Source organism: Stenella coeruleoalba (assembly GCF_951394435.1).
Source record: "Stenella coeruleoalba genome assembly, chromosome: 5".
Taxonomy (NCBI): domain Eukaryota; kingdom Metazoa; phylum Chordata; class Mammalia; order Artiodactyla; family Delphinidae; genus Stenella; species Stenella coeruleoalba.
Window position 1 is genome coordinate 139,128,887 of NC_137150.1, and position 25,114 is coordinate 139,154,000.

The 25,114-nt window shown below is 47.5% G+C and overlaps 1 protein-coding gene across 2 annotated transcripts in view; it reads right to left on the reverse strand.

The window, feature by feature from the left end:
• Positions 1–7,125: 7,125 nt before the first annotated feature.
• DSCAM (DS cell adhesion molecule) overlaps positions 7,126–25,114 on the reverse strand; it is a gene marked incomplete at both ends in the record, with an annotated part of 750,319 nt that continues 732,330 nt past the window's right edge. Inside the window, 2 exons of one of the 2 annotated variants that reach the window (XM_079923135.1) lie at positions 7,126–7,478; positions 24,763–25,065. In XM_079923135.1, the coding sequence (XP_079779261.1) occupies positions 7,126–7,478; positions 24,763–25,065 (656 nt within the window). Of the gene's footprint in view, positions 7,479–24,746; positions 25,066–25,114 lie in introns of both variants that reach the window. The other variant, XM_079923136.1, reaches the window with a different exon arrangement.

The window sequence follows — 25,114 nt, forward strand, 5'->3', positions numbered from 1 at the left end:
TGAACATGGGGAGAGGAGTGTAGTGGGTTGGCTAGTGGAGCCAAGCATCGGGGTAGGGGTTCAAGAGGAAGGGGAGCCAGGAACAGTGGGGCCACATGAGGTCATCAGTATCCTGTAGGTGGATCTTGAGGTTCTCATGGGACATCTGAACGGAGATGTCCAGGAGGCTGTTGGACGTGGACTGGATGCTCAGGGCAGAAGTTCAGCTGGAGACACATACTTAGGAATCAGCAGACCACAGATGGGAACTCATGCTGAGATGGCAGGTGAGATACTAAAACTGCCCAGGATGACAAACAAATGCACAAGAGAGGGTGGGAACTCTGGGAACAGACACATTTGAAAGGAGCTTTGGAGAATGCGGACCTTGACAATGACATTGAGAAGAATTAGCCCAAAGAGCCAAAGACCCAGAAACCAGGAAGACAATTTTTCCAAAGGCTTCAGAAGAGGTTGACTGGATGAAAGCTGCCAAGGGACCACGGGATCCGGCCACAAGGAAGTCATCTGTGGCGTCCAGGAGAGCAGCTTTAGGGGAAAGAGCAGATGGGAGAAAAAGGTGGTGAAGCAGTGTGAGCACAGGGCACACGTCTTCAAGATGCTGCACTGGGAGGGGAGGGGGGCAGGGGGCAGTGTCTACAGTGAGTGGAAGCAGAAGAAGAGGTTTCTTTTTTCTCCGTGGGAAAGATTTGAGTATATTTCCATGTGAATATGAGTGGGTGGAGGGGGGTGGTGAGGGTCTTGTAAAGGTGGAGAGGCTGGGATCCAGAGTACAGATGGGGGAGTGAGCTGTGGGTGGGAGGTGGGCAAGAGTAAGGAAAGGTGTGGGTTTGGAAGAGTTTGGGGTGCATGCAGGAAAAGGAAGACACGCCTCCTCGATGGGCTCCGTTTCTTTGCTTGTCTGCCTGCTGAGAGCAGGAGAGGAGTGGGTTGGGGTTGGAGGGGGTCCTGAAGTGTTAGCCTGCTCCATGCAGAGCTGGGTTAGCATCAGAGGTGCTGGCCTCGTAGGAGCCTCAGCTGCTCCACCCCAGCTCACATCTGCATGAGTGCCGGGTCGATGTACCTGTCGGCCCAGGTGTTATGGAGGACCAGTGGCCCAGGGGACGGAGTGCCATGCCCACCAAGGACAGGTCACCAGCCTTTTCCCCCACACAGCAAGAACAACAAAAATCGCTTTTCTGCTGACTCTCACAAGGGTTACTAACACAAACCTAGAAATCTGCTGAATGTGATGTTTCGGAAGAGCCTACCTCAAGAGAAGTTTTTATTTAGAAGGGCCTGAGGGAAGGTCGGTCTTTTCAACGCCAGTATTTGAGATTTTAAGCAGCATGCAGTGACGTCTCCATGACCTGAAACCTTCAAATAACTGAGTTGTTTCTTTACCTTCCCCCCCACCCAAGATAAAGAGCAAACACACAATTAGCCGAATTGAAGAGTTTATTAAAAAGGTTAAATCAGTCTTGTACCCCGGGATCATGGACACTTAGAGCATCTTTTTTTGTGTTCGATGACACATCTGCACACCTACATTCACTTCATAAGCATCATTTAAAAACATTGACCATTTTTCACTGATGCCTAAAAAAGGGTACAAAAAAGTGCATGAGATGCAGCCCTCACCCCTCACACACACTTCCGAGGAGCTCAGATATTTACCCAATAAGGTTGACACCGAGAAGGATCATCTCCTTGTTGAAACTTAAGGGTTTTAGGGATCTTCTGGTCCAATCAGGTCTACCAGATGGCCAAGCACGTGATCTCCTGGTGAGTTCCCAGAAGGGTCAGTGTCAGAGCCAGGCCTGTCAGTACAGTGTTCTTGCTGTTACACCACATGCCTTGCTGACGCCAAATCCTCCTAAGATTCGACATAATTAAACAAACACAATTTTCCATAGTGGGCAGAACAGGCAAAAGAGGCAGGCCAGCAGACAAGCACATCTTGAGAACAGTCTTTGAAATGGATGGACTCTGGAGGGTTTTCCAGTTGGATCAGAGCCATAAGAATGTCCCCTTCTGGGGGCTCTGGGAGCCCTTGTTGGAAGCATCTTCATTACGCTTGGCTTGATGCAAAAGACTCCTACTCCTCCTAAAGGAAAGAAAGGCACCTTGATGGTGAGGGTTAACTCCCTCATAAGTGGGCTGAATGTCATTCGCTAAGATCCACTAAACTGAAGATCATGAAAGAGTTGAAAAGGGAAGGTAAGTAGTTTCAGTGGGACGGGAATGTTCTCTTGTCAGGTGGCTAAGCCATCAGAGGAATAGGTACGGCGTTGGGCTAACAGTTCCTTGAAATTCAATCGGTTCAAATGTTTGCACCTTTACTTGGCTTGTCCTTGGCTTTGTCCCAGCAGAGTGCATCTCTTGAGACTGTCATCAGGTCACCTTCCTGGGCAATGGCAGAGCAACCTCTCACGTTGGATGGGGAGACAGATGCTGGAGGTTGTTGGCATGGCATATGGGTGTGTCTGATGTGTGTGGTGCCAAGTGTGGGCACAGGGGTTGCACAGAGAATTGTACTCTTGTTCAGGGCAAGGATCCTCATTTTCCACCTACCTGGGGGCTGGATGCAGGGTCAGCACCCAGCACCATCACTTTCCCAGCTCAGAAGTCACCACCTTATAAGACACTTATAATTTCATATCTAGAAACAGGAAGCGTCTTTTAAAGAGACTGCTAATGTATTTCTCCATAACGTGGCAAGAGGAGGTCCCCTCTATTTAGGGAGGCACTGAGCCCTTAGGGAAACCTCAGACGGTGAGAGATTGAGGCAAAAGCTGAATTAACTCTTTGAGAGCAGAACACAGCACAGTTGGAAATGCCATCTTCCCTCTGATCATGATGCCGGGGTAGACCCGGTACTCACCCAGGTGCTGGTCCGACCCCAGGCCCTGCTATCCTCGAGGACCCTTCTCAGTATCTTCCCCAGACATAAACATGAATGTATATCCCAGTTGTTTTTTTCTCCGAGGAAGGGCTATCTCTTTGAGGCAGAGCACAGCCTCTCTGGGGAGGCATGATGCCAGAAAGGATAAACATTGCCTTTTCTCCCTATAGCTGGTTTGAAGTTTCTGGGACACAAAGAGCTTTCTGGCTTTGCCAAGCTTGTCTTGGGAGATGAAACATGTACCCCTTGCCAGGTGCTCAAAGTGACTTTTCCCAAGTTTTTTCTCGTTCTTTCTGAAAAGTGAGAGATTGAGAAGAGGAAAGAAAAAAAATTCCTATCAAACTGTAAAAATGTGTAAGTGGATCACACCCAGAAGTCTAAGCTGTAACTAGTCCTGCCGGAGAGTGGAGGAGGGGCTGGGGCTGCCAGGTCTAATTACTGTCAAGAGCAGTAGAGGGGCTCAGATTTCTACCATACGCGAAGGGTAATGGGTTGGCCTCCAGTGTTCCATGGATGCTGGCAGAGACTCAGCATGATGTTACTCATGGCCCAGCAGTCGGCATGAGTGCCACGTTCCCATCGGCCCCCCTGCGCCCCCAGGCCCATGGGTGATGCAGAGCAGCTAGGCGGCCCTTGCACACTTAGGGGGTTTGTGTCACAGCTGAGGAACCCTGAGCTTAGGAAACCCCACCCATTTGTTTCCAACTGAACAAATATTTATAAGATGCCTACTATGGGCCAGCTTCTTCTGTTCTAAGAACTGGGGATGCAAGGGACAGGACAAAGAGTTCTGCCCTCATGGAGCCGACATTCCAGTGAGAGAAGACAGATAATGAACAGTAGCCATGATAAATAAGCAAATTATGTAGGCAGTTAGAAGATGTTAAGGATATGGATAGAGAGCACAGAAGGTATAGGGGCGCAGGAACGCCAGGAGAGGGACAGAATGTGGTGTTACATAGGGTATTCAGGGAGGGTTTCAATGAGAAGATGAGCCGTCTGCCTCTGTTTGACAGGTCATTTTGGGCCAATGGGTGGAAAAGAAACGTGGAGCTCAAGACCCTTGGATATTAAATTGTTGACACAATCTTCCCAGGTGACCTTCCAAGAGCTGATGATATTCTCTGAGTCACATCCTTTGGACAAAGATGCCATTTGAATGTGGACATACTGTGAGCTCTCTTTAAACCTCTGCAGAAGAGGTGACTATAATGAACCAGTCCTCGGATTCCTGGTCCCAGTCCAGTGCCTGGAGGCTGCACACACTGTCTGCCGTTGCTGGAAATAGATGTACAGAGTTCACCGCTTCTCTGGAAGGCCTCAGCCATTTCCTTAAAAGTCACATGAAGATTTTGGCATATGAGGAATCAACGTCCCAGGTCAGAGGGATCTTTCCTGGTGGTGATCTACCACTTATTTTAAAAGCAGATTAAGCAACAGTGTGTTTTCCTTGTCTTAAGATATTATCGAGATTTTCTGAGCGATCAGATTTAAGACCATCTCGCTCTTCCATCTCTCCCCACCTCCCTTCTCCAGCCTCTTCTCTTTGTGGGTAGCACAGCAGAGGTGGGTACCAGGCAGTGACCCAGGTGGAAGCACTGGGGTTCCTGTGGGTGTGCACGTGCTCAGTGCTGTACCCTGGCTGTGCAGCAACAGAAGACCTTGCTCACGTTAGGAAGGAGAACGTCTTTCAGGCTGCCAGCCAGGTGGATGCCTCAGAGGAAACCCAGTCCGTTGACCCAGTAATGATTGTCCATTGACCCTAGAGTTTTTTGGCTGGAGGATAAAGAATTTATCTGAGCTTCGCCACACCAAGCTACATCAATCTGGCTGCAGACTTAGGCTAGTAAGGTGACCTCTGGAAGGCATTATAAATCAGATTAGAAATGGGCAGAAGTCCAGAGGAAAATGATCACTCCTCTCAATAATGGACTTTTTAATCCACAGAGACCCCTTTCATCTGGGTCTCTTTGTAGATATTAACACCAGGCCCCTACCTGAGGGGTAGGGTGAACTTTTTGATACAGTGCTTATGTGTTGAACTCATTTTAATGAGCATTTCCAAGGCAGTATTATTGAAAGCAATCCATTCCAGAGGCAGACATGATGTGGAATTTTTTATTTTTGCACATCTTGAGATAAAAAATTTTTAAAAATGTAAACTTCTAAGTTTAGGGGATATAGTAAGTTTTAGGTTGATGAACAATAGACCTTTAATTTTATTTTTTCCCAGAAAGTAGCATTTCATTTCTTTGAATTAAAAAAAAAAAGCAGTCTGTGAGAGTCTGTGAAGATGCCAACAACGAACTGGCAACACGGGTTAAAGGTTGAAACCACGGCAAGAAACAAGCATTTCGCATCCAGGAAGTCACCTAATGTCAGGGCCAGCAGGCGGTCCTGATGTGGTCCTGGATCTGCTCTGCAGACGCTCGGTATCACTGAATCTAAGTAGGCAAATGGGCTTGCCTGGAAAGTAAATGGAAGGAAGGAATGATGGAAAAGATGGAGGGAAGAAGGGAAGGAGAGAAGGAAGGAAAGAGGGAGGGACAGAAGGACAGAAGGAGGCAGAATAGGAAAGAAATTTCTGAACATGTTCTCAGATGGCAATGGCTGACACCAGCCTAGGCTGGTGGCTTAAAGGGGAGCCTGTAGAGAGTATTAAGGGAGTGGAAGTATTTGTACAGTCTGCTACCTTGGCAACTGAGCAGCTCCGGTCATTCGACCAAGTTTTCTGGTCAATGCTAAACCTCTGACATGAGACCTAAGAGAGGCTGGAATGGGGAGTTGGGGGGGGCTTTCTAAGGTGTACTATGTAAGGGTCATGGGAAGGAGAACACAATTCATACTATTTAAGAATAAGTGCTCTGCTAGGATAAGCCACATGGAAAATAATATAAACTGAGAGGAAGAAAAAGAAAGATTTCAGAGGAAAATCACTTACTCTTGACTCATTTTCTCTGGGTGCAGAGGAGTGAGTCAGAGGAACAGACACTAAGATGGTCTACTGCACATTTAGATACTGGTTATGGTGGTGGCAGGACAGGTCCCTGAGGACAGGATGCACAGACTTCTCCTGGTCCAACCTTCCTGCCTCCAGTGAGCTGGGGCTGACGGTGGGACTCTAGAGTAGGGGTCTGCAAACTTTTTCTGGAAAAAGCCAGATGGTGAATCGTTCCAGCTTTGCTGGCCCTACCATCTCTGTTGTCACTACTCAACTCTGCCATCATGGCATGAAACAGCCATGGACTAAACGCACATGGTGTGCATGGCTGTGTTCCAATAAAACTTTATAGATAAATACAGCAGTGGGCTGGATTTGTCCCGTGGGTCATAGTTTTCTGACCCCTAGTCCAGCTAGAGGACCAGGTGTCGTTGGGAGGCAAAGAGCAGAGCATATGAAAGGGCTTAGAATACCTGGCCAGCCCCTCATTAAAACTCAGACCTGCTGCATCTTCTGTGTCTCTCCCCTCTATCCTGGGGAAGTCAGACTCTCAGAATCCTGGCTGGTTTATTAACTTGGGGCCTTGATTCAGCCCTGGTGTTTGCAAACACAAGCACCCCTAGGAAGGAGGACCCAGCAATCAATAGGAGACAAGAGAAGTAGACATCGAAATAAAGGCAGACCACCTTTTCTTTTTTATTTCACTTAGACAAAATGCAAAGAGTGTCTCATTAACTTAAAAAATAAACAAAAAAGAAAACCAAATTGATTCCCCCCACCCCTTCACTGACGGCACTCATCCTAAGTAACAACAGAAGGAGGTCAAATCAAGGACCCAATTTCTAATGGGAAAGAAAGGTGTGCAAACATGACTAACGTTTCCCCCGGTCCCCAAATCAAGGTTCCTTTTAAATTCACAAAGAAGGTAATTTTTTTTTCCTGTTTTCTTTCTTGAATCTTGTGTGATAGAACTTCCAGTCAGAAGGTTGAATGTGTCCCCCATGCACATTGTAGAAAATCAGTAAAAATGCAATAGCCCGTGAAGATCATAAAACTGGACTTCTTTCCCAAAAAGTCAGATGCCCAGGCAGATGGAGCTCACACTCAGACAGAAAAAAAGCAGGAGAGTCTTTGCACTGTCTGTGGTTTTTTTCAGTATTTTCTCTCTCTCTCTCTTTTTTTTTTTAATATATTTTGGCAATTTTCTTTCATTATAAATATTGGAATTCTGTAAAAAAAAGGTAGCTTTGATTGAATTTTTTAAACCGTATTTACAACCGCTGTCCAGTCATGCCGTTGGTTATACCAGGGTGTAGGACTTGGTGTAGGGATTGCTGCCTTTCAAATGGCCCCGAGAGTCCAGCAGGGATTCCTGGGAGCTGCTCATCTTGGCTGCCTGTCCCAGCTCCACCCCCTCCCGCTGAGGTAATGTGGCCACGGCCCCCTGCTGCCACTGCTGTCCGTCCCTCGTGGAGGCCGTGGAGGAGGCAGCCTCCATGGGGATGGGCTCGAGGACCGGGGGGCGTTTCAGGGTCCGACTTTTCTGGGGCTCCAAGCATGCCTGCCCTAAACTCGGGTCCCTGCTGGCGCCTGGACCACTTCGATTCAACAAGAAGTCCATTCGAAGGTATGGAGGCAAGTGGATGAGGTCACCTGCAAGGAAACACAGAGGGTTAGGTGGGCTCTTCACTTGGTCAGCAGGTGCTGGCTGGCCCTGTGCCCATGCGATGGGCCACTCGGGGTATTATAGGTGGGAATGTCTCCACACCTGGGCACGCTTCCCGAGACCCCTGGTCAGAGCCCCTGCAAAGGCATCATCCTCAGGCCTCCTCCACCAGGAACAGGGAGAGCTGGCTTTCCTATGACTTGTTCACTTAAGCTCTTAAATGTTATACTTTCACCAGAGAAGTAGAGGTAACAAGATTCTTGGAAACCCCACCACGGGAAACACCAGAGGCAACCGCACATGCGGGGTATAAACGGTGATGGGCTGAACCCTGGATGCAGTGGATAGTGGTCGGGAGAGTGCAGAGTTTGAGGAGGGAGACAGGGATGCAGAGCAAAGAATGATGGAGTCTCAGCACTTCCACAGAACTGTGTGACCTTGGCCGTCACTTCTGTGATTGCTTTTGGTGGAATCCTTACCAGGCTTTGCCTGCCTGCTAAACTGCTTGTGTCTCTTTCGGTCAGTGCCGTGTAGACAAAGAGGAACAGCTTAGACCGAGTATCAGGGTTTCTACTTCCTTCTCAGGATCACTCATTTGGCTTCTATGATGCCAGGGAAATGCACCCTCTTCAAGAGAACCCACTGTGGGGAGAGAGGTTAGTGGACAGAATCCATTTCCCCCCCCCCCCGCCCCGCCCCAACGCAGAGGCCACCTGTCCTCTGGGCTGCTCCCAGCACTGCCTGACACGACAGGTTTCCGTGATGACAAACCCCACCTGATGTGGGATTTCTCAATGAGGGGTTTGCTCAGGGCTTCCCCATCACCCGGCTGCAGAGTCCTCAGCAGTGCACCACAGCAGAGGGTCTTCCTGCCCACCCCTTCCTTCCCTTCCTCCTGTCACAGGATTCACACCTGTGTCTTGGTCTGTGGGCCCTCCTTGCCTGCTTCTGCTGTAATGGAGCAGGACCCTGTTTCTGGAACAGACACCAGCCATGTCCTCCACCTGCTTCTTGTTTGCAGAAAAACTTTAGCCTCCTAGGCCCTCCCCAAGTTCTAAAGAATAAATTTAATCAGAGAAATAAGAAGATGCAGAAACAAAGGACAATAGTCAAGGAAGACAAAATAACAATAGTTTAGTCATTAAACAAAGTCAAGGATCTTTAGTTCCTCCTCAAGGTCTATAGAGAACATTCTGAGCCACATCCTTTGAGCTGTTCTGTAGATACTGAAACTCCACCAGCTGGAAGGAGTTAACTGCATGCTGCCCACCAGCAGGAAATCCCAGACCGGTTGAAACCAGAAGGTTGATGATGTTGACTCCCAATTACCTCACCACCAACCAATCAGAAGAATGTCTGTGAATTGATCATGACCCCCACCACCCTCTCCTCAGCATGTAGCCCCTTTTTCTTTTCCCTATAAAATTTCTGAGCAAAGCCTGAGAATGGGGAGTTAGTTCTTTGGGACATGAGTCCACCTTTTCCACAGGACTGCCAGCTTCCTCAATAAAGCTGTCTCTCCTTTTACCCAACATCTGTTTCTCAGTGTTGGATTATTGAGCAATGAGTGGCTGAACCTGAATTCAGTAATACTGCTCCCTCTTTTTATCTTTATTCTTTACAAGAATCCCCCCACCCCCCATCCCCACCACCAAATCCCTTGCATGTCTAATCTGTTTTGGCATCTGATTCTTGGAAAACCTGAACTGGCACAGCTGCCATCACCATCAACTACAGCAATTGTTCTTTTGAAGTTCAACTGTGACCTCTATTTGCCACATTCCATGGTTTCTTCTTGGTCCTCACCCTACTTGTACCACCTACAACATTTTGTGCTGTTGATCTTTTTGTTTTTGAAACTCTCAGCTTCCACAGCACTTTGCTCTCCCAGAGCTCCTCCTACATCTCTGACTGCGACTTGTTACTCTCCTTTCCTGGACCCTGTCCTCCATCCACCCTCTAAGACAGGGTTTTCCCAGTGCCCTGTGCTCAGCCCTCTCTTGGAGGCTCAGCACTCACCTCATCTCGTTATAGCTCACATCCATCTTTTCCATTTTGCTCTCTTTCCTGAGTTCTAGACTTGAATTTCACATGCTTTGCTAGATATTTCCACATGAATGTCCATCACGAATTTTATTTTATATTTTGTATTTATTTATTTTTTAAACATCTTTATTGGAGTATAATTGCTTTACCATGTTGTATTAGTTTATGCTGTATAACAAAGTGAATCAGCTATGTGTATACATATATCCCAAAATCCCCTCCCTCTTGCGTCTCCCTCCCACCCTCCCTACCCCACCCCTCTAGGTGGTCACAAAGCGCCGAGCTGATTTCCCTGTGCTATGCAGCTGCTTCCCACTAGCTATCTATTTTACATTTGGTAGTGTATATATGTCAATGCCACTCTCTCACTTGATCCCAGCTTACCCTTCCCCCTCCCTGTGTCCTCAAGTTCATTCTCTATGTCTGCATCTTTATTCCTGTCTTTGTTAGAACCTTTTAAAAATGTTTTTATTTTTTAGATTCCATATATATGTGTTAGCATACAGTATTTGTTTTTCACTTTCTGACTTACTTCACTCTGTGAAGTACAGACTCTAGATCTATTCACCTCACTACAAATAACTCAATTTCATTTCTTTTTATGGCTGAGTAATATTCCATTGTATATATGTGCCACATCTTCTTTATCCATTCATCTGTCGATGGACACTTAGGTTGTTCCATGTTCTGGCTATTGTAAATAGTGTTTCAGGGAACACTGTGGTACATGACTATTTTTGAATTATGGTTTTCTCAGGGTATATGCCCAGCAGTGGGATTGCTGGGTCATATGGTAGTTCTATTTTTAGTTTTTTAAGGAACCTCCATATTGTTCTCCATAGTGGCTGTATCAATTTAAATTCCCACAAAGAGTGCAAGAGGGTTCCCTTTTCTCCACACCCTCTCCAGTATTTATTGTTTGTAGATTTTTTGATGATGGCCATTCTGACTGGTGTGAGGTGATACCTCATTCAGACTACAAAGCTACAGTAATCAAGACAGTATGGTACTGGCACAAAAAAAGAAATACAGATCAATGGAACAGGATAGAAAGCCCAGAGATAAACCGACACATATATGGTTACCTTATCTTTGATAAAGGAGGCAAGAATATACAATGGAGAAAAGACATCCTCTTCAATAAGTGGTGCTGGGAAAACTGGACAGCTACATGTAAAAGAATGAAATTAGAACACTCCCCGACACCATATACAAAAATAAACTCAAAATGGATTAAAGACCTAAATGTAAAGCCAGACACTATAAAACTCTTAGAGGAAAACATAGGAAGAACACTCTAAGACATAAATCACAGCAAGATCCTTTTTGACCCACCTCCTAGAGAAGTGGAAATAAAAACAAAAATAAACAAATGGGACCTAATGAAACTTAAAAGCCTTTGCACAGCAAAGGAAACCATAAACAAGATGAAAAGACAACAAGATGAAAATGGGAGAAAATATTTGCAAATGATGTAACTGACAAAGGACTAATCTCCAAAATATACAAGCAGCTCATGCAGCTCAATATCAAACAACAAACAACCCAATCCAAAAATGGGCAGAAGACCTAAATAGACATTTCTCCAGTGAAGATATACAGACTGCCAACAAACACATGAAAGGATGCTCAGCATCACTAATCATTAGAGAAATGCACATCACGAATTTTAAAAGTCACAGTCTACAAACCCAGTTCATGAAGGCCAGCCCCTAGTCCCAAACTCATCCCCAAATGCCACTTTCTCTTTCGTGCCCACACTTTTTGTATGTCATCCTCATCTTCCCAGAAATTGATACTTGAAATCTCAGAGCCCTCATTGACACCTCCTTCTCCAGGTTAATTTTACTTGCAAAATATCTCTTGACTCCCTTTTGCTCCCATCATTATGACCCTGGTTCAAGTCTTCAATACATCTTGTGGGACCCCTAAATGCATGAACACAATTAGAGCCCAGTCACTAGACACACTTTGCAAACTACATCACCCAGGTTTGAGCTGGACTGAAGCCCAGACCTGACCTTCCAGCAGTTTTGGAATAGACATTGTTCACTGTGTAGCCTAGTGCTTCCAACTCTTCTCACTTCGAGACGCATGCAGACAAGGGGTATTTGTGCAACACACTGGGATGAATGCAGTGGGCTCTTCCTGGCCACATTGGGGACTGAGAGGCTGGTCATCTTGGCTCACATGTAAGTCCCTCATGGCAGACCTGGTGAGCAGCTCTGATTAGAAAACGGGCTGGGGGTGTGCAGTCCTGGAGCCGAGAGACTAGGTAAGAGGATGTGCAGGTGAGAGAGCCATGATGACGGCCTGAGCATCAATGGGAAGTGAAAGGGAATGAAACTGTGAGTTGTGGAACAAGCCCAAGGAGATGGCTCCAGAACTGATGGCAGGTGGGACAGTGGGAAGGAGGGGTCAGTGATGACTCCCTTCCGGGTTTCAAGCTCAGGAAACTGGGTGGACAGCAGGACTATTCATTCATTGCACAGAACTGCCTAGGAGAAAAACCATAATTTGGTGGGAAAAGATCATGGGTTTGGTTTCAGACATGCTGAGTTTGATGTGGTCGGGGACACCCCAGAGGAGATCGTTAGTGAGCATTTTATTCTTAATAACGTTATCTAAGGCATAACTCATTCCTTAACTTTCTGAATCTAAAATAACTGGCAATTCTTGTTTCTTTTGCTTCAAAATATTCCCTGCTTTCCTTATTGTTGATCATGTCTTCCTCAGCCAGCCCCTTGGTGGGATCTTGGAACCTCCTGTGCCAGGCAGGGCTGCCATTAGCTGGTGGTTGCGCTAACAAAGCAGTGAAGCTGTGTGCGGTTAGACAGTGACTTAGACCCCAGAACCTTCGAAATTCAAGTTTACTCACTGAAAGAGAATAACCATTTAAAGAGAAGGGAGAGACTACTCAATGGTATAGGAGAACTAGAAACAAAAGCAAGACAGGCTGAAAAATTACTGGAAAATGCATTTTGCACAGTTTAAATGAGCATAAGAATTTTCAAAATGCTTTGAGTTTTCTTAAGAGTCCCCCCAACCCCCCAATAAGAGAAATGATGACCTTATTTTTGGGAGATTTACCATGTTGATTTCTGAGACCTTGCATTACATTGTCATGTTACTTGGTATTTATGATGCAAGAATCCACTTAGCATTTTCCCACTGGCTTTCTCAGGATGTCTTTATCCCAAGAAGTGATGGTGACTAATTATACGTTTTCATTAATATTTTTCAGCCTGTGTTCCACTAAAACAATACCTTGGTTTTGGCTCACTGAAATCAAAGGCACTTTGATTCAACATTGGCTTCATACAGTGAACTGGATCAAAGGAAAGCCCAATAATAAATTCCTTGATGATAAATTGGCCACGACACTCTTACAGAAAGAAATGATGTAATTTCGCATTCTTGTGAAATGAGTTTTGTAACTTGATGTATCTGGACTTTAGCTTAGAAAAAATGGTGGCATGAAGTTTACCATTATAGATGCTAATGTTGAAGGTAGATATTGCTATGTGTATTAGCTTTAGTCCCGAAAACTAAAAGTATTTAATTTTAAAAAATGAAACCCTATGTCCCTAATGCCTTTTATGATGGTATTGAAAATTCTTCGTCTTCCTTTCTGGTAGTGGATGTATTCTTTAACCTTCTCTATTGGGGGTTAAATTATTTGCAAACAAATATCATGAAAGCATTAACAGAGCTGTCATTAAAAACAAAAACTGGAACAATTCTTTTGTAGCACGAAGAATAATTTTTTGCATGTGAATCAACGCACCCTAATGGATCAGTTTTGAAATCTGTGGATTTTTATATATCCAATTTCCTAAAAGTGATTATCTGTCTTCATTCCAAGAGTCCAGATTAATTGGCTCTTTTATTTATTTACATAACTAATATTATCTTAAAAATCATTTTGTTCAAGTACTTGAGAAAATGTGGAAGGCATTTACCTCCAGGGTTCTTTTAAAATGTAGGTCAAGAGTGCCTTATGCTGTTTCTGACACCCAACTAAATCTTGAGCACTTGGCATATTTGTAATGCTTTGTCACAGATTCACAAATGACTCTCCATCCCAGCAACTCCCCTTTGAACAAACAGGGCTTATTAAACCCCTAAAAAGCAACAGCATCTTGGTCCCAGCTGGACTGAGGGATGCTCAGGTGCCAGATTGGATGGAACGAATGTGTCTGCAATCAAAAGACAAACCCATGATACCTTCAGGGTTGCCACTTTAGATGTAGTGATCAAGGTAGCTGGAAAAGATTGGTGAGAACTGGAAATCCTTAATAATGAAAACAGCTCAGCACCACATCCCTATATACAAGGACTTCTGTGTTTGCTTATCGCAGGCCTGCTAAGCATCTCTGAATAGTCAGTATCTCCGAGAGATCCAGTTTTTCAGGCAAAGCTTGATTAAGTTGTGTGATGCTCTAATTAGCTCCTTTTGACAGTGTGTGTTTTCTGATTAGCACCCCAAGTAGCCCTTTCAACTGTGTGAATGACGTAAGTGAGCTCTCTTAATAGTTCATGCGCTGACGCAGAAGAAAGCACCAGAGTGATCGGTGGGGAGCGCTGTTTATTAAAGGCACTTTATGGCCATTAAAACCCACCTCTTTTGCTAGTCCCAGTACCAGTTAGGAAACTGATTCTCTAAGCGTCCGTCCACTTTTATGTTCTGCAGACGTCTCTACATGCCGAGACAACCATGCGCTTATGACTCCAGACAGAGAGAAATAAAATGGGAAACTATCATGACAATCTAGACACCCACGCACCTGCTTTTCTTAACCTCCCGGCCCTCCATCTGGCCGGCCGTTTCACATGGGATAAACTAAACAACGCTTCTAACGGTGGTGATTAAGAGTGGAAGTCTGGACGACATTGCCTGCGTTTTAATCTGACAGGTATAAGTCTGGGCTCAGTTTCCTCACTCATAAAATGGGAACAGAGCAGAATCGACCACAGAGGGTTATAATGAGGGTTTAATTAGATAATGCAGGTGAAAGATTTCCTGTCAGACATCTCCCTTTCCAGAGGGTCTGAAGTTATGGGGCTGGAGATCTGACAGGGGAACGGTTCGGGCACTCTTCTTTTACCTTAGTGTCTGTCTTTTGTGGGTTGAGTAGTGTCCCCCCAAAAGATAGGTCCATATCTCAACCCTTGGGGTCTGTGAATGTGACCTGATTTGGAGAAGGGTTTTTGTTGATGTCATTAAGTAAAGGATCTTGAGATGAGATCACCTGAATTTAAGGTGAGCCCTAAATCCTATGACATGTGTCCTCATTAAAAAAAAAAAAAAAAAGCAGAGGGAGATTTGAGACATAAAGAAGGGAGACGGCCATGTGAAGATGAGGCAGAGGTTGGAGTGATGGGGTCATGAGCCAAGGAACACCTGGAGCCTCCAGAAGCTGGAAGAGAGAAGGAAGGGACTCTTCTCTAGAATTCCTGGAGGGAGCACAACCTCACGGACACGTTGATCTCGGACTTCTGTCCGCCCAGAAGAGAGAATATGTTTCTGTTGTTTTAAGGCACGTAGTTTGCGGTAATTTGGTACAGAGGCCACAGGACCCTAATACAGAGGTCCTTTCTTCCTGTCTGGGATGAGCTGGGGGTGTCACAGGAAACCTCTTTGAACATTACTCCTGTGTGGAACAGTCTCTGCTCCCATCCACCAAAGAGAGGAGGGGTTTCCTCTTTAATGATCAGTAACAGCGGCCGGCACGCTTGTGGTTTACGCTGTCCCCGCGCTGTGCCCTGAGCTCACAGCAGCCCCTCTGTGGGCTCTCCTATGAGCCATCCTTCCTTCTCTGCCAAGGCCAAGCCAGAGTCACTTCTCCCAGGTCGCCTGCTCCCTGGGGAAGTGGACAGCTGTCCAGCTGGCACCCAAAGACCCCCTCAGGGCTGGATTGGAGGTGGCTTTTCCAGATTCCCCCCAGGAGGGAGCCGAAGCCTCCTGAGTGCATCTGTCTCCACGGGCCTTCTCGGTTCCCCGCTGCCCAGCCCTCCCCAGCCCACCCTCCCAGAACACTTGACCCCCACCAGGCTCCGTGGAGCAACCCCCCCCCCACCCCGAAGTGAATCCACCCCAGCCCTCTGGAGTTTCCATTTGAAAGCGGCAGTGACCCAGGAGAAGTCGAGGGGTCTCCTTTGCTTTGAACTCCAGAGTCACCTGTGTCAGGTGCGCACGCCCTTGGCATCCTGGTGTGTAAACCTGCCACTGCCCCCAACCCGGGTGGAGCCTGGCCCGGCCTGGGTGCAGATTCCAGGAAACCAGGTCCTCCAGACGGACATTGGAACTGACATCCTCAGTGATAACTTCCCCTCTTGCTTTCCTCCGGCTACCTCTCCACTTTGTCTCTCCCTCTTTCTAGTTTGGTTTCCTTTGTGCTGAACCTTTCACCCATGAAGTAGAAGGCACGGGGAGGGGGTAAAGCACAGACAGTGCAGGTGCGAGAGGGTCGGGAGATGGCTGAGTGCAGTGCAGGGGCCAGGGCACCCGTGTCGAGTGTGTGTGCATGTGTGCGTGTCTCTGTGTGTGTGCATGTGCACGTGTGATGGAAAGACAGAGATGGGAAGGAAAATCGGAGGGGAAGGCCACACACAGAAAAGGCTAGCGGAGGCACATAGGAGGAAAGGACAGAGTCAGGCAGGCGGCCCCGGGGCTCACCCTCTGAAAGCTGGGAGGGAAAGGACCTGGGGACCCCAGCACTCCCTTCCTCACCTTCCATCTGCCCTGCTCACCTGCCTGCCTGTACTTGCAGCCCTTCTAGCACCTTCCCTGACACCTAAACCCTGTGAGCTACCTCCCCAAACCCAGAGGAACCCACGGGGGCTGAGTCCCGCCTGCGCCTTGCAGGCTGTCTCCACCCACTGGCTTTTGTGGGTTTTAATTGCGTGTTTGTGCATCGTCAACAGTCACCCCACTGTGCTCTGCTCCTGAGGCCAAAGCCTATGATGGCCCTTGTGTCAGAGACGTGGAGGGACAGCGAGGGGTGAAGGAGGCTGGTGGGGCAAGAAAGCTCCGAGCAACTGGGCTGAGGGACTGAGCTGCTGGGCCAGCCTGGGGTCAGGTGGTGCTGAGATGGAGGGGGTGGGGCAGGGGTGAGGTGAGAGGGAGGAGGGCTGGTGGGGAGACAGAGAGACAGAGACAGAGAGAGACAAACAGAGAGATGGGGGGAGAGACAGAGACAGAGAGGGAGACAGAGAGATAGAGACAGAGAGATGGGGGAGAGAGAAAACAGAGAGGACAGAGAGAGACAGAGGGGTTCAGAGAAGCACACACCCAGAGGGAAGCAGAGGGAAATCATGAAGACACAGGACCAAGAGAGATGAAAGTGAGAGACACAGCGCCACACAGAGAGAAAAGCCAAGGTCACCGAGTCACAGGATGACGGCTAAGAGGACCGGGAAGCGAGCCCTGTGGGAAGGGATGTAGGTTGTAGACCATGAGCTGGCCCTCTCTCCTCGCCTGGCCTCGACAGCCCACCCGCCCCGGGCCTTGCACTCCCCGGGCATCCCCCGGCCCGTGTCTCATCAGCCCACCGCCCACAAACTGCACCCTTCACACCTGGCTGCCAGAGGAGCTCAGGCGCTGCCCGGACTCACTCCTTGAAGGACGAGAGGTGATTTAGCCTTTATTTCCATGTTATGTCTTATTATTTGACATCATGGGCCATTTCTCATCCTCCTGTCACTGCCCTCTGGGGACCTTTGGTGCCACTAATATCCCTGAAAGTTCACAGCAAATAAGTCAGCATCCATTTCTCTGTCGGTCCCTAACCACTTCGCTTCCTGGCGCCATGACAACTCCAGCCCTCCGGCCTTGAACTAGCATGGATTCCCCTGGCGATCCCACATCCATCAGAAAATACGAGCTCAAAGCTTGCTCTCCTGCACCCAGGGGGCCTCCAAGCCCTGCTCTGCCCGACTGAGGGAAAACTGCTGTGTTAAACCTGCCTCTTTTTCGCTGAAAGCCAGAAGACACCCCCCTGCCTTCCTATCAGGAAAGCAAAACTTCCTGAACCTTCTCCATCTATTCAGACTCACATGCAACATTTGAATGCATTTTAGCTTTGGAAGGAGAATGGCAAAATCAATCCCGACTCCGAACAAGAACGGATCAATTCAGAAACCCTGTAATGGACCTGCAGTCTGTGAATCTGGCTCAGACAACAGTTCCCGCCTCTGGCCACGTGCACCCTGGGGAAAGAAAGCCTATAGTCGAGAACAGCGGTTCTCAGCTGAGGGTGATTTTGCCCTCCAGGGGGCACGTGGCAACGTCCTATGATGCCCAGGGCAGCCTCCACCACAGAGCATCACCCAACCCCAGATATTATGCGCTGCTGTTGCAAAATCCTAGCTTACATGGTCCAAGTTCCTAATTCCACGCGGATCCTGATTTCACTTTACTTTTACTTGAAAACCATCAGATTCAGTCAGCATAGGGAATGGTACTCCTCTGCCTCTCCTAATCCACAAGGAATGACCTCCTCAGTTCTTTGTGGAGGAAGGTAAGGGGTGCATCCGATGGAACAGCAGTTAGATGGCCTGTGTCCGACCTGACCTGACTAGGGTGGTGGGCTCAGAGCAACGGGCAGGGTGTGAGTGAGAGAGAGCTGAGTCTTGCCTTGAAATCCTGCCTCTGCCTCAAGTAGTTCTGTGAGCCCTTTGAGCTTTAGCTCTTTCCTTTAGTCAAGGGAAACGGGCCTGATAATTTCTAATGAAAACCTGTAATCCTGAAAGAGTCTTTCTTATGCTCTGAACCATCTCACCTGGGAAAACTGGTCCAGCACCTGCGAACTTGGAGGTGCCTGGAATTTGAGGATGAATAAGGGACACATGAATGCATTTTTGGGAGCCTGAAATTCCAAGGCGCATTGCAATATCCTTCTTCTTCTGGCTGGGCGATTCTTTATAGTCAGCAAATGTGAGAACACTTGCATGCTTTCACAAAAAATTTGTGCAGAATGAAAGTGAAGCAGGGTCCCTGTGGGCTTCAGTCTCCTCTGGGGACACAAGAAAAGGAACTTTCATCAACTTCTAACAAGGTTTTACATCTGTGCTTGGATGGAGCTGGATACTGATGTAAAGGTAAGAAGCCAAGGATGCTTACCTCGACTTCCAGCAATTTCAATGAAAACGACACAGACTTGAAACGACACTATGGCATCAAAGAGCTAGTTACAAAGGGGAGCGTGTAGTCCGCGCACACCCGAGGCTGACCAGATCTAACACTTTTCCAGTTTAATATTAATGTCAGAGCAGTAATGAAAACTTGTAAATGAACCCTTCTTGGTAAATGAATCTTCACTCCCAAACGGCAACCAGGAAAAACTCTAAATAAGTAATGTGAGATGGTTATCGGAAGTCCGCGTCAGTGGATTCTATTACCATTCTTGGCTCGTACTTGGGAGGCTTCATGCATTGTTAAGGGCTCGTTGTTATTGTGATCCTACTTGCTGGTGGACTTTAAAAACTACACTGAGGTATAAAGTGGGGCTTTGAGTTTGTTGTGCTCATGATTCTTCTGAAAGAGAGTAATTCTGGATAAAAAGCAGGATTGGAAAATCTGCTCAGAAGGTAGGCGAGCTGGGAACATGTTGGGGCATTTGGAGCCCCCAGTGGGGAAGGGTCCGTGAGGGTCACGTGACACCGTCAGGGACTCACACACCGAGGACCCCCAAGGAGAAGCCCTGGCTGGGGTCTTCAGCCTGTTCAACTGCGAGGCTAGCAGCCCCGTGTCAATAACCCCGCTCATCTTGACTCATCCCAAGAAGGACTAGTTCACCTGGAACGAGATGATGTCAGGCAAAGGACATCTATGTTGGTGGAATTTAGGAGGCCAGAGAGTTGGGGCCTGGAGATCAGGGGGGTCATGACTGGTGGGGAAGGGGAGGCTGGCCTCTCAGAGCCTTGGGGGTCTTTACCCTGAAAGCAGTGGGAAGGCAAAGAAGGGATTTTTAACATGAGGGTGTTGACTGAATGACTTGAATTCTGGCTTGTTGCTTCCTAGTCTGGGAATAGGATGCTTGAGACCTTGGTCTCAAGGGTCCACACGGGACCACACTGAGAGATGCTGGTCCTTGCTGTATATTTTTTACCCTTTGTATATTTCCAGGACCTTCAGGTCACTTCTGGCTTGTGGTGACACCTCACTGGGCTGTGTGTGTGTGTGTGTGTGTGTGTGTGTTTGTGTGTGTGGGAGGGGGTGTCTGTCTTCCATAAGCTGGGTTTTGCCTTGTTTCTTGGACCTCCTCAATGACCCGTCTTTGGGACACTTTGTCTGCTGTCTGTGACACTATGTGCTATTCTGATAAACAAGGAGACTGTGGGAAGTGTTGGTTTAACATACTAACACTTTGATGTCTTCAGGTAATACCTGGCACGGTATTTTTACAGGGAAGATGCTCAGTAGAGATGGGTTGAACAAACAAGTGTATGACATTTGTGTTTTGACAGGGCCCTTCTGGAGATGCAGTGGACTTTCCTTCATGGTGGTGAGCCTCTCTGCGTGTCATCCACGCACTGGAATCCAGAGCCGTCTTCTGGTCACTCAGCAGGACACAGGTGGCCGTCCTGCCCCTCTGTCACAGGCCCAGGTCTCCCCCTCACTTCCACCCCCTGTAGGCTCCCCAACAATGAGAGCAGAACGGCAATATGTCCACCTAGGAAAGCAGCGAGCCGCCAATGGACTCAGAAGTCAGAGAGAATGTAGTGAGAACGAAAGAGAAAATCTCCACATAGCTGCGGCCACAGTGAAACAGCCAGAGCACGTGGCAAGGTCGGAGGAAAGCTCGGCACCTGTACCCCGTGCAGCGGGGAGGAGATGGCTAGGAAAGGCAAACACGCTCAGGGTTCCAAGCTCGGGACCCTCAGAACAAGTCCCGCCATCGCTTTCTGTGTCTGAGGGACAGCGACAAAGAACAGACTGAATTTACAGGCCGGTCCTTAAGAAGACAGAATTGCAAATGCACATCAGAAAGGTTTGGTTTTCTAGGAGGGAGTCAGAATGAGCCCATTCGAATGTTAAGGTCTACCTAGAGCTGCGTGAATACGCGGAGATGTTGCTTCATGGCCCCGGGGGGTCTTTCTGAGTTTAAATTCTGGGGGAGTGTTTGAAAGTCTGCACCTTTCAAACACAGCTTGGATGGAAGGAAACTCTTTCTGTGCTGTGGATGCCAAGCTCATTGCTGTCTGCCGGCCTTTATCTCTGCTCTTCCCTCCGCGTGGACCCGTTTCTCAGGGTCTCTGCCCGGGTCTCCCTGCCCGTCCACCACTGAGGTCTCAGCTCACGTCTCACTGCTTCTGAGAGGACTCCCCTGACCATCTTCTCCTAAGTACCTCCTGCCAGACTTTATCCCCTTCCTGGTTTACTTCCCTTCCCAGCGCTGACCATGATCTGAAACAATACTATTTGTTTACTTGATAAGTGTCTGTCTCCCCCCAGGAACATAAGCTCCTTCCAAGCGGGGTCTTCGTGGGTCCTGTCAGCCGTTGTATCCCCAGCTCCGAAAACAGGGCTAGGTGTGGAGTGGAAGCCAGAAAATACACACTGGAGGAAAGGCGGGGAGGCAGGGGGGGTGGGCGGGAAGGAGCAGGGCCATCTCTAGAAGGGTAAAGGCCAGGGGAACTCAAGCCTTGTGCGTGTGTGTCCGTGTGTGTGCACGTGTGCGTGCGTACATGACATGTGCACACGACAGTTGAGAACAAGGTCAGCCTTTGCAGGGGACGTGACCTGAGCAGAGGCTGGCTGGTCCTTCAGGTGGGAGCCCTGTCTCTCACTCCACTCTCTTCTCTCCCTTTAAACACACCCCCCCAGGGGAGCGTGAGGTATGTGATGAGTTGATCTTAAAATTAAAATCCTCAAACTGCTTCGTATAACTGGTTGTTCAGAGAACCAATAGTTGGTGGCAAGCAACGGCCATTTCCAACCGGAAAACCTCCCCTGCATTCATCACGGCGGAGGAGCAGGGGGTCAGTGAGGTGCAGACGTTTAAGGCTGGGGTCCCAGCATCTCAGGGAGGAGATCAGAAGGGGTGGACACTTCCCGTGCTGCTGGCGGGGCCAGGCTGCATGAGGTTGCAGATTTGAAGCCTTAAATTGATTTAAGTAGCTTCCTGCCGTGGCATCTCTTGATCGCACAGGATAAGCATCATGAATAGAGAAGCAGTAGTAATCCAAGAACATCAGAAACTGGCTCCAGATGCTACCTGAAACCAAAAGTAGCTCTCGTAACCGAAGTACGAGAAGCCACCTTGGCCGAGAGGAAAAGAAGCTGTTAAATTTTCCAGCTATTTCTCAGAGGAATAGAGAGTTAGTTTGTTTGCTTTGTCTTTTGTTTTTAAAGATGGAAATAGTTTCTATTTAATAATTTCTAACCATTGTCATACTTGAACCAATCGGCCAATCTTGTCATCTTCATAATCATGATATATTCATTCATTCAATAACATTTATTAAACACCTGCTCTACATCAGACACAGTGTTAGGTATACACATTCAATATCATTAAGCTGGTTAAAAATATTTCTTGAACATTCGCTATGCTGCCAGATATCTGCTAGACACCAGGAGAGAAATATACAGATAACTAAGACATATTTCCTATTTTCCTGCAGCCACCATCTGGCCAAATTCATTTCGCTTAGTCCTGATTTGTAGAGAATTTAAAAGCTTGGGGTTGTAAACAGAAAAAAAAAAAAAAAAAAAACCTCATCAGAAAAGAACTGATGGTAAGGAGAAAGATATCCAGAGATTTGGATGACTGATAGCATCTAGAAACACAAGGGAACACAGGTAAAGACTTTGGTTTGGAAGCCCTGTTCAAGGAACTGCTAATTGTGACACAGTCTCCAGTCAGCAGGATAATAAACTGTAACTTTAGGTTTTGTGCCCTGTGTTGAATTTGGTTCCATTATAAAGGAGCAACAGAAAGGCTTCCAGAAGGATGAAATATTTTTCTAAAAGCATATGAAATGTCCAGTAATAATAATACATCATTTAGAGTGGACGAAACAATGTTTGTGGGCATTAGAATTCATAAGGATTTAAAAAGTTATTCATATCTACAGTTATAAAATCCTGTTAGTCTAAATAGCATATTATGACAATAGTACCTTACTTGTGATCTCTCAGTTGTTCTGGTGGGTCTAGGCAACAATATCATGAAAACAGTTCAAACATTTTTTTTCAACAGGAAAATCCAACATGATGAACAACAAGCCACCAAAACGATACGCACCTTTAATGATTTCAAGACCGGCACACAGAGGACATTTAACCTAGGAGCTGGTTCTACACAAGGGGAAGCATGGCACGTATCTCAGATGGAAGCGTGATGCCTATACTTAACTGGGTGATATTGATACACAAATGAGGCGGATGCTCTCAGGGAATCAATGGCCGTGGAAGGAAAATAAACCAAAGAAGGAAGAGGGGGGAGAGTAGTACATCTGCAGACCATCATTGGAGTCACCGTGGGACCCCTGACAACAAGTCAACAAGGCGACAACAGAAGCTACAACTAATGCTGCTGACGCCTGCATCAGGCGACATACAGCTTACACAAACCCCAGATGGGGGGTGTCGATGCCATGCCCATTTTACACTTGAGCCCATTTTACAGATGAGCCAACTGCAGCCCAGCGAGACTAAACAACCTGTCCACTGGCTCATTTTCTCCTCTCTCGTCTTCCTTACTCTCGAGGTTTACAGCCACAAAATGCTATGGCATTTCTCCTACATTTGCTGCATCTGCCTTGCCAATAAATGCCAACCACAAAAAGCCCTTGAATAAAAACACCGACAAATAAAGTCTTCTCCCTGAGGAGGTAGAGAGCACGGAAATAAATGAAGCTACCGTTCTTGACACGAGGTTGGTGCGGATCTTGACTCAGTTTGGAAGATGAGTTGCTGGATAGACAATTCTTATTTTATATATCTTTATGTATTTATAAAGCTTATTTCAGCTTGGCCTTATGCCATAAAGCCCAAAGGAATCGTGGGGATTTAAAATGAAGATATATTTTTGAAATAGAACCTGTAGCAGTGTTCAGAAAATGGGAAGACGAGAAATAAAACTGGATTCCACAAGAATGGATAGGCCAGTGCACAAAGTCAAGTCTACAGACAGGTACTTCAGGGTGAAAAAGAAAAAGTGATTCTTCAGAAGAGAACTACAACCGGCCGCCGTGGTTCGGATCCAAACTAAAGACGTGTTTCATTTGCCCCGTACGATGGTTTGTGCGTATCTGAGCAAACACTTGAAAAGTGTGAGTCACCGTATAACACCAAAATTTCTGAAACTCGCTCACGTGGGCCCCAGTTTCCACTCGAGATCACTTGGCAGGAGGCTGCTAGAGTCCTTTTCCCCTAGACAGTCACTCAGCTCTTGAATTCTCCATGTCGCCATCCATCCCTTTACCCTGCCCCCCACCTTCTTCACTTACATGATCTGCCAGGCCCTGCAGGTCTTAGGGTTTGCAGCTCCCATCCACACACCCAGAATACTGCTCAAGGCAGACACCAAACTACTGGCCGACCTGACACTAGCCATTTACTGTCACTTTGGGTAACTCAGGGAAGCCAAGTGCCAAAGGCTGGCTCCCTGGTAAGACCGCTCTCCTTCTGAAACCCACAGCACGGCAGTGTTAAAACATCACCCCCATATCTTCGATACTCCTCATGTGGTGGTGATCTCCTTTTCTAGAATCTGGGCTCCCAGAGCTCTGGGGTTGCTTGAACAACAGACTATGGCAGAAGTGATGGGTCAGTTTTCAGGCCCAACCTTAAGGAACTGGCTATTTCCACTGTCTCTCTTGGGACAGTGGCTCTTAGAACGGAGTCACCATGACATAAGGATGCACAAGCCACCTCGTGGAGAAACCTGTGTAGGGAGGCTGCGGCCAGCATCAACCCTCCAGGTGAGTGAGCCGTTTGGAACGTGGCTCCTCTATCCATGACTGAGCTCCCCCATCGACACGGCCGGAACCGAGAGGCGTGTCCCCACGAAGCCCTGACTCAACTTCGGACTCAAGAACGAAACAAATGATCATTGTTTCGAAACAAATGATCAAGCTTTGGGGTGGTGCGTTATGCAGCAGTCACTAAACAGAAGACCCAGTGTGAATACCAACAAGGGCTTTCACAACAGACCAGTGTGACTTGGGAAGACGAGCTTCCCCGACCGCTGGTCCACACGTGTCTCGCCTCACCTGGCCGATGCGCCTTCGGAACCGCCATGTTCATCACGCGTCCTCCATCCTGAGGTTTGGGGGGAGATGCGGTGAACCTGCAGATCCCCGATTCTGAAGGGGTGCTGGAGGTCAGACTGTCTGTGTACTCATTTGTCCCTGCCGTCAACTGCTCGGACGATGTGTCTGAGATGAAGCACTCCGTGATGGTGAACTTGGCGTGCCTCAGCTGCTCTTCCATCTTGGCGTGTTCGTAGGCCCTGGCCAGTTCTTCGTAAGTGGAAGAGGCACTTTCTGTGGAGACCATGCTGCTTCGCGCTCGATCTGTGCCGTGAAAAGAGAAAACAAGACGGGTGATGTGTCACCGTGAGTC